Genomic DNA, 9,681 nt, shown 5'->3' with positions numbered 1-9,681 from the left:
ATTTATATAAATTAAAATTAGAGAAATATTCTGTGTACTTTTGCATCTTTGAACTATTTGGATCAAAATACTTATCAAAAATTTTATTAATAATTCTTGTATCTTCTGCAGGTCTCGAGACTTGTTATTTTACATGAAGAAGCTGAAGATGGAAATGCTATGCCAGATTTGGAACGGCCTGTACAGGCCGTCAGTATGGCTGTGACCAATCTTGTAAAAGTGAGTTTATATATAAAATAAAAATTTGAATATTAAAAATATTATTTAACTTTTTACTTCTTTTTTAATAAAAATTATTTTATGTTTAATTCTGCATTTTATTATATTATATGCCTCTATTTTAATTTACAGGTTGGAAAGGAAACAATAAACTCATCTGATGATGCGTTGCTTAAACAAGACATGCCTGCAGCACTACAACGTGTCGAAGGTGCTTCTCGTCTTTTGGAGGAAGCGTCGGGCATGCTGAAACAGGATCCATATTCTGGACCTGCTAGGTATGATTTATGAATCTTTCACATGAAATTACTTGTGTAAATTTGATATTTGTAACAAATTTATAGCGTGTTTTTCATTTTAGGAAAAAACTTATAGAGGGATCACGTGGTATTTTGCAAGGCACTAGTTCCTTGCTTCTCTGTTTTGATGAGAGTGAAGTGCGAAAAATTATACGAGAATGCAAACGTGTATTAGATTATCTGGCTGTTACCGAAGTTATTGAAACAATGGAGGACCTAGTACATTTTCTTAAGAATTTAAGTCCATGCCTGAGCAAGGTTTCAAGAGAAGTGAGCGCTCGCGAGAAGGAGCTAACGCATCAAGTTCACAGAGAGATATTAGTGCGCTGCTTAGAGCAAGTAAATATAATATTATAATATGATAAATGCTAAAATACCACTTAACATGTCATATTAAACTATGTTTAATACTATTGACTTATAGGTCAAAACACTTGCTCCTATTCTGATCTGCTCCATGAAGATTTTCATCCATATTATTTCACAAGGTGGAAAAGGTGCAGATGAGGCAGCGGAAAATCGCAATTACTTGTCTGGCAGAATGTCTGATGAATTGAATGAAATTATTCGAGTGTTGCAATTGACTACATACGATGAAGAGGAATGGGATGCAGATCAATTGACTGTTAGTTGTTTTGTCTTGTTGTATGATTGATTGCAGCTTATTAAAACAGTAAAGTATAATATAATTTTATTATTATTAGGTGCTGAAAAAGGCTCAGAGTGCTATAGAATCCAGGATACGAGCAGCTTACGATTGGTTAGACGACGGACTGGCTCTAAGAGGTGGCGTAGGAGAAAAGAGCCTTCGCCAAATAATAGAACAAGCGTCGCGTTTAGCAGAACGTTATCTATCTCCATCGCAAGCGGAACCTATATCTAAATTGGCTTCCCAGATTGTTACTATGACCGATGCCCTTTGCGAACTGCGTCAAAACGAAAAAGGTATTTATTCCAGTTTTATAAGATATTACATGTCACATCAATTGTGTATTATAAAAATGTTATATATATCGGTACACGCATAAAAGACTTAAATAACCATATCTATATCTATGTATAAAGGCACTACACCTCAAGCGGAAGCCTTAGCACGCGGTATTAAAGAGAAATTGAACGAACTCCGCGGCTCGGTAGCATCCGCTTTGGTGGCAGCAGATAAATCGGGAACCGCACAAACGGCACACACAGTAACGGGTCGATTAGAACAAGCGAACAAGTGGCTTCTAAATCCACATCACGATGACAAGGGACTCGGTAAAAGGGCTATAGCTTTAATAATACACGAAGGAAAGAAGGTATGATGTAATCAATTCTTATAACTTTTTCTTTTGGTCATATTAAACATTTATCATATGTATGGTGCAATGACATATATATCGTAGCGCGTTATTATCATTGATTTCTTTTGTATGGTATTTCAAAAATCAGTCACATTTTCATTCTATAATGCTTAATATCTTCAATGCTGCGCATAGAAAGAATGAGCAACCTATAGCAAATGTGAGTCCGTAAATATACTTTTCGTTATGTTCTCACAATATATGTATAATGTCTATTATCAATATTATAGGCAGATGAGCTACGCGAAGCGTTCTAAGCACCGCGCATTTTGTCCAATTGCTTGGATTAACAGAATCTTTAATTCTCTCTTATTCATTATTTACCAATTCAAATGGTATTTATTTTAACAGAATTTTTAGATATTTGCTATGCTTAAAATTAAAATTTCATAGATTTAAATTTAGCTTGGCAGACTTTTAATTTGAAGCTTAGCGAATGTTTAAAGTTGCTGCTAAAATCAATTCTATTTATACGATGTCGAGTCTAGATTATCGAAGATTCTTTTTATCGAGAGAAAATTCGCGATGCCTGTGGCGCTCTGTTGTGTATCAATTATTTTCCTTAAAGACTTCACAATTTTTGCTATCATCGACAATCTTATGTTCGAAAAAATAGGTGGCCGAGGGTTTACCAGGTATACATAAGGCGGAGATTTTGCAATTATGCGACGAGGTGGACAACTTGTCGCATCAGCTTGCCGATCTCTGCGCCCATGGTCAGGGCAATACTCCACGTGCTCAGGAAATCGCCCGCCAGCTATCCCATAAGCTCTACGAATTGAAAAACAGGATACAACAGGCCGTCGTGTCTCGCGTCGTCGAGGATTTCATCGATATCACGACACCTCTAAAACAATTCACAGACGCCGTTTTAGCACCTGCGGGCACACCGGGACGGGATCAGAACTTCAATGATAAAACATGCACGCTGCAGACATTCTCGAATAGAGCGGCAAAGACGGCAAGGATGGTCGCGGCTGGCGGTATATATTTTTGATATCGCATCAAAAAAAAAGATTTATAATCTTATTTTAATTCTTTAAAAGATAAAAAATTGAGAATAGTTGTTAAAGACACTTTCTTTTAAAGAAATATCCTTTGTCTCTCTTCTTTTATTTTTCTTCTTTTTGAAGAGTTAAAAATTATTATTACATTATTACAGGAAGCGGAGGGAATAAGAAACTGGCCGAAGCGTTAGCTGCCAGTGCCTCGCAAGTGGAATCTCTGACACCGCAATTGATCAACGCCGGACGAATTCGCATGACTTATCCAGACAGCAAAGCCGCGGATGAGCACTTTGAAAATTTACGACAGCAATATGCGGAGACGATGCAGAGAGCGCGAGCATTGTGCGACGAGGCGACTGACAGCGGCGATTTTATCAGAACTTCCGAGGAACAAATGCAGAAACATTCGTTTCTTTGCGAGGAGGCTATTGCCAAGGCGCTCCCGCAAAAGATGGTCGATAACACGGCGTCTATCGCGCGTCTCGCGAATCGAGTTATACTCGTAGCAAAACAGGAAAGCGACAATAGCGAAGACCCTGCCTTCATACAAAGAGTAAATCACGCTACCGATATTCTTCAAAACAGTGAGTGCACAATTTAAATATATTAGTATATTAAAAAAAATTTTTTTTTTGTTGTCTTAATGTAATTATTAATATATATCACACATATGGAAATAAGAATTAATTTCTTTATTGTAAATTTATTAATTCGAATTACAATGAACAATTTATAAAAAAAATATTTGTATCTTACCATACATTCCTCTGATTTTAATTTATCGCAAATTAAAACTTATAAGAAATAAAGTTTATAAATATATAATTTTAAGAAAGTGATGTTTTTCTCGAGATATTTCATTAATCAATTGTGTTATGTTTAATTACAGGTGTTGCTCCAATGGTTCAGGATGCTAAATTAGTGGCAATGAATATCAATGACAGCTCTGCAGTATCACACTGGAGAGAAAGTAATCGCGCAGTACGTATATTATTCCAATAGCATATCCCGTAGAAGTTAATATAACATAATTTTTATTAATGTTATGTTTTCTTAGTTGTTAGCCAACGTCGGGCAAGTTCGTAAAGCCATCATAATTCGACCAGATTTGGTGCCACCATTGGAAATGTCACAATTACATATTAATGACGGTGAGTTTTTAATATGGAATATTTCTAAAAATAAGAAATAATCTTTAAAGATATGATTCTATCAGTCAAAATGGAAACATTCAGAATTATACGGTTTTTTTTAAATAATTAACCAATGCAATTAAAATATCTTATGAGGGAATGGTTAATTTATGATAGTAATATTTCTTTATTATTTGTTTTTCAATAATTTGTTACATAATTCTGTAATTTCTATAGAGGTTTGTTATAAGAAAAAAGATAGATTAGGATATATTTTATCATTCCACTATTAAAAACTTTATGTTTTTGCATATACTATTTATTAAATACATAGATAAAACACAGTAGATATGTAAATATGAAACAGAATGCTTGCATTATAAAATATTCATTTTATATTAACTATCAAAGTCATCTAATTTTTGTTTGCTGAATTAGATCATTATTTGTTTTCTTATAATACCACTTTTAAAGTATATAGCAATAATTTTTATTTAGATACAAATTTTCTAAAGTTAAAAACGTTTTCATAGTTATAGATAAGACTAAATTATATAAAATATTGCATTGGAAAATAAAAGATATTGGTAATATCAATATATGCAATATATGATATTAACAAAAAAAAATATATCTAATGTATCTTTTACAGATGAACAAATTCCAATCAAATATAATTACTCCAAAAATAAAGGTATCTTTTACAGCATGAAATAATATATGCATGATAATTTGTCATATGATTTTACAGAGATACGTTTCTTTAAAATTATATAAAAAGATTTGATGAAAATTCTTAATGTACATTAATAGAATTTAACAAGAAGTTTATAGTATTATAGAAACAAATATTTAATAAGTATTATATAATCTGTTTTTATGCTTTCTTTTTTTTTCTCATTCATGACATTTTTTTAAATTAGAAAATTCGTTTTTTCATGAAGAGAAGCTATACATAACATACTATATGTTATATTACAATCGATAAAATCCATTGCATTAATATTCTCTCACGTTCATTTTTATCATATGTGAAATGCAGATCAGGATAATGATGATAAAAAAAAACTTAGATTTATTGAAATGTCAGATTATAAAATTAATTATATTTGCTCCAATTAGTAGAGAATCCCGATCTTTTATATCAAGAACTGGCCTCTGACAACGAGTTAGAAAAATCAATTCACGACGGAGGTAATCTATAAAATTCTTTTGGGCCATAAATGATAATTTATTGTTTTTTTTTTTATGTTCCTTAACGTTTATTTATTCCTGTTATAAAGCATGCAGTGGCTGAAGATAAAGCTCGCATTGTATTAAACAAAATGTTATGAATATGATTATAATGTTATATATAACATGGCCAAGTGTAGAAAAAGGATATAACATTATTCGTGATATAAAAATACACAATACAATATATGATACAGGTTTCATTATATTTATATAAAAGTCTAAGATATATTTTTAATATAAATTTCTGTTTTATATTTAATAAATCAAGCTGCATTTTGCTCAATCATTCATACATACTGCCTTTTGTAATAATATCTCAATAATATCAGTGATTCATAGTTATTATATCATGTCACAGAAAACATTAACAAATTTAATCATTAAGTATATTAATTTTTAACTTATTCTACCCTCATATAGTTGATATTTATTATAATGATATAAAAAGAAAGACTAATAATAGCTTATTGACATAAAGTATCAATTACTGATAGACATATTAATTTTTATATCCAAGCATGATGCTCTAACTCAATACTTAATTACACGCATGTAGAAGTATGTCCTATAATATGTCCAATTTGTCTCATATTTTAATGTGATGCATTTCTGTTCTTAATGCTACATGGATTGCCAGATTATTACGATTATAATATTGATGATGGTAATTATCTAAACATGTTTATATATTCTTATACCAACTTACATTCTACATTTTTTTTTCTTCAATAATATGCATCAGACAAAGCATCTGTATAAAATAACCGTTTTGTCACACCCTTAATAAATAATATTATTATTATTGTAAAGATTGTAAAGTATATTTACAACAGTTTGCTTATATTTATCTTATACATTAATTGCGATTGTTTACAGGAAGATTTATTGTATGTATCTAAATAATGCACATACAGTATGATCAATTTTTTTAACAAATCTTTTTGGTTGTGATTGTTTATAACAGATTGTTCTAGATTTTTGTGTACATCTTTCTGCATACAACGAAAAAGAGGGAATATTATATTATTAAATTTTATTGAGATACCATATTTATTGTTTGTGTACAGAAGTGGCACCTCCTCGCCCGCCTTTGCCAGGAGGCGATATTCCACCTCCGAGGCCTCCTCCTCCCGAAACAGACGACGAGGAAGAAATGTTTATGCACGCTCCTCAACCTAATCAACCGATAATGGTAAGAGAAAAATGTTGTGCATTTTGGTTTGTATCTATTATATACCAGGATGTCTACTCCCCTGAAAAAAACATAGAAAATCTGGAATCCTCAGGAATTTATTTTGAACTTGGAAAAATCAGAGAATTCTCATGGAATTTTTTTACAAAATTTGAATAAACACCCTGATATACACATATACAAATCGCAAAAAAATTAAACACAAGTTATATTTACACTTGTTGTATAGATGGCTGCCCATGGTTTACATCAAGAGGTACGACAATGGTCGAGCAAAGATAATGAGATTATTGCTGCAGCGAAGAAGATGGCTATATTAATGGGAAGATTATCCGGATTGGTCAGAGGTGAAGGTGGTAATAAACGAGATCTCATTGCGTGCGCCAAAGCAATTGCGGAAGCTTCCCAAGAAGTGACGCGTCTCGCGAAAGAACTCGCCAGAGAGTGCACTGACAAACGTATTCGTACGGTACGTGCAAATACTATTGTATCTATAAATATCTAAAATAACTTTTGTTTGTTATAGAGTTATATGTAAAGAATCTAATCTTGTATTTATTTAATGATTCCCAGAATCTTCTTCAAGTTTGCGAGCGTATACCCACTATCGGAACACAACTGAAGATACTGTCTACGGTAAAAGCCACTATGCTCGGGGCACAAGGTACAGGTTTATATGTCCTTTTACATACATATTCACATATCGGTTATATCCGACAAAAAAAAGATCGTGACTCTGCCAAGCTAATTAATTATTAAAAAATATCTATAAATGACTCTTTCTCTCTCTTTGGAATGATATAATCTTCCGACAAAACATTGCTTAACAGAAACGTGTGTGAGAACTACTGTATATTAATGAAAAAAAATTAAATCCTTTGCATATAGAGACACTCCCGACCTGGGAAGAGCTGATGCTTTATGGTAAAGAAGTTGCAAACTTGTATTTAATATTATCGTCTCTTTTTCTCGTGTTTATTTCGTTCTTTTAAAGATTTGAAATCGATTGATTTTCACATAGCGCGATACACACAGCATCAAAGTGCATGTGACTCCTACTTTTTTCTTAAAGAGGAATGCAAGAAAGTGAAACACTGTTATCCAATGTTGATATACTAGAAAATATTATATACATAATTATATTTACATATCAATACAATTCATTAATTTAGCAATCTTTATGAACAATAGGCTAATGACTTTGATATTTTATTTGAACTTTGAATGGTATGTGCCGCGTTGGTATACGTCTGCTCATCGTGGTGTAGATGAATTGATTGGCTGCAGTAAGTGGATTATAAAATTTATAGCAAATTTTTAGATAGCATATTATTCAATATACTACTATCCATATTTTCTATATGCTAAATATCAGTATATCGTGTATTTCAATCTAATACACATTTCATTATTATCGATTGCCACATTTGTGCAATTTATGATTTATCATTTGTATATATTATGGTAAGCAGACATCTGAATTTTTTTCAAATGATTCATGAAAGTTTCCAGCAATCATCAATCTCTACTCCGAAATATATATATGTGTTTTCATTTTCATCCATGCATGTACTTTTTACATAATTACTAGCGCTCGCATATATTCATTAGCTAAAGCTACACATGATTTTTACAAAGCACTCCATTTACATAACTCGTCTACAAAAGTTTCGAGCCATAGTAATTATGAAGAACTTCCTTTTAATTGTTAGATGCACAGTAAATGCATTCTAGATATTTATATGCATCTAGTTTCCTGATTTGAGCAGTGATTAATTGTACATTGCATGTAAATTACACAAATTACACATTTTATAATAAATGAAGCTTTTTTCATCCTCCAGCACTGAAATATTCATTAGAAGGAATTATGATACAACAGATTCTAACATAGCTATCAAGCAGTTTAGAATAAAATTATTTTTGCATAGTTATATATTATTCATCTATTATATTTGACGGAATTGCTTCTTAGTACATGAGATATTTATATGAATCATATTAGAAATATAATTCTACAAATTTAGTAATAGATATAGTAACAATTAGTTTTAGAAAAATTTATAGAAAAGATATATGTATTAACCAATATATTGATGTATCAAGGAATTATTTTTTTTATCTAAATCTAATAGTTGCCTTTGTAATGTGTACGGACAGGTACGGAAGAAGATCAGGAAGCAACGGACATGCTTGTCGGAAACGCTCAAAATCTCATGCAAAGTGTGAAAGAAACCGTGCGTGCAGCAGAGTGTGCTAGCATAAAGATTCGCACCGCTTCTGGTATGAAACTGCGCTGGGTGCGTCGTCAGGCATGGTATCAATATTAAATGATAATAGATGAAAGTACGAGGAGCAGGTGCAAGATTTCGCTTCGTGTTCATATATATACATATTAGTTGAAACTTTTCTATAATTTTAACATATTAAGAATACATTAACAATATATATAAATTTCGCGAGGGAGTACTAATTATGTGTGTTGCATACTGTGCTTTATATATTTTAAAGTTGATTTATTGATTTATTTTTTGTTTTATATTGTAATCTATTTTTTGCATATTTAATAACTCATAGACTTTTTTATGAAGATGTTTTCATAGAGGGAAGCAATATGAATGATCATGTATTATACAACGCACACGTTTTTTCAAGTAGATAAGCAGCAATAACAAATATTTATCTCATCATTGTTTATGATTTTTATAGCATTCAATTAACTTACCTTCTATAATGTTTAATGAAATAACCCAGCATAATAAAATTTTTAATTTTATAATTATAAGTATACAGCATAGAGTGAAAACTAATTTGATCTCGTAGTTCATTATTTCAGATAGAAAACATTATTTATGCTACATATATATTAAGAATAATATGAGGGTCGGATGAAAAGTTTTAAACATCACACAAAGATGGAGATAAAATTTGGAAATAAAAATAATTTTGAATCAGGTTTTTTTTATTTTTTATTTTTATTAGGTCGAAAACTTTTCATACGACCGTATTACTATAACAACAGTAATCATACATATATGACCATAATAACATATAATCTTAGTAGAGGAGTGCACACACACAATTATATATATAAAATTTGTATTAATCTCTTTCCTTATCCGAATTAGAATACTGTCCAATACTGTCTTCAAATATATATATATAGGATTAAAATATTATATTTTTACAAAATAAATACGAATATAATTACACTTAAAATTGCTAATATTAAACGGCTCTATGCGTACAGTG

At 31.0% G+C, this 9,681-nt stretch overlaps 1 protein-coding gene across 6 annotated transcripts in view; it reads left to right on the top strand.

Moving 5' to 3' along the window:
• The window catches only part of LOC115237052 (vinculin), an 11,204-nt gene extending 1,529 nt beyond the window's left edge, over positions 1 to 9,675 (top strand). Inside the window, exons 2-19 of one of the 6 annotated variants that reach the window (XM_029809826.1) lie at positions 112 to 219; positions 352 to 497; positions 581 to 857; positions 943 to 1,143; positions 1,223 to 1,463; positions 1,584 to 1,816; positions 2,478 to 2,844; positions 3,024 to 3,452; positions 3,758 to 3,849; positions 3,926 to 4,019; positions 4,654 to 4,695; positions 5,124 to 5,195; positions 5,875 to 5,901; positions 6,305 to 6,429; positions 6,659 to 6,898; positions 7,003 to 7,093; positions 7,318 to 7,353; positions 8,590 to 9,675. In XM_029809826.1, the coding sequence (XP_029665686.1) occupies positions 112 to 219; positions 352 to 497; positions 581 to 857; positions 943 to 1,143; positions 1,223 to 1,463; positions 1,584 to 1,816; positions 2,478 to 2,844; positions 3,024 to 3,452; positions 3,758 to 3,849; positions 3,926 to 4,019; positions 4,654 to 4,695; positions 5,124 to 5,195; positions 5,875 to 5,901; positions 6,305 to 6,429; positions 6,659 to 6,898; positions 7,003 to 7,093; positions 7,318 to 7,353; positions 8,590 to 8,759 (2,991 nt within the window). In that variant the 3' untranslated portion in view covers positions 8,760 to 9,675. The remainder of the gene's footprint in view (positions 1 to 111; positions 220 to 351; positions 498 to 580; positions 858 to 942; positions 1,144 to 1,222; positions 1,464 to 1,583; positions 1,817 to 2,477; positions 2,845 to 3,023; positions 3,453 to 3,757; positions 3,850 to 3,925; positions 4,020 to 4,653; positions 4,696 to 5,123; positions 5,196 to 5,874; positions 5,902 to 6,304; positions 6,430 to 6,658; positions 6,899 to 7,002; positions 7,094 to 7,317; positions 7,354 to 8,589) is intronic. The other 5 variants (XM_029809827.1, XM_029809828.1, XM_029809830.1 and 2 more) reach the window with 5 other exon arrangements.
• Positions 9,676 to 9,681: the final 6 nt, after the last annotated feature.

The sequence above is a fragment of the Formica exsecta genome, unplaced genomic scaffold, assembly GCF_003651465.1.
Source record: "Formica exsecta isolate Colony F162 unplaced genomic scaffold, ASM365146v1 scaffold27, whole genome shotgun sequence".
Classification (NCBI taxonomy): domain Eukaryota; kingdom Metazoa; phylum Arthropoda; class Insecta; order Hymenoptera; family Formicidae; genus Formica; species Formica exsecta.
Note: the sequence above shows the minus strand (reverse complement) of the source record. Positions and strands in the feature narration are given on the sequence as shown.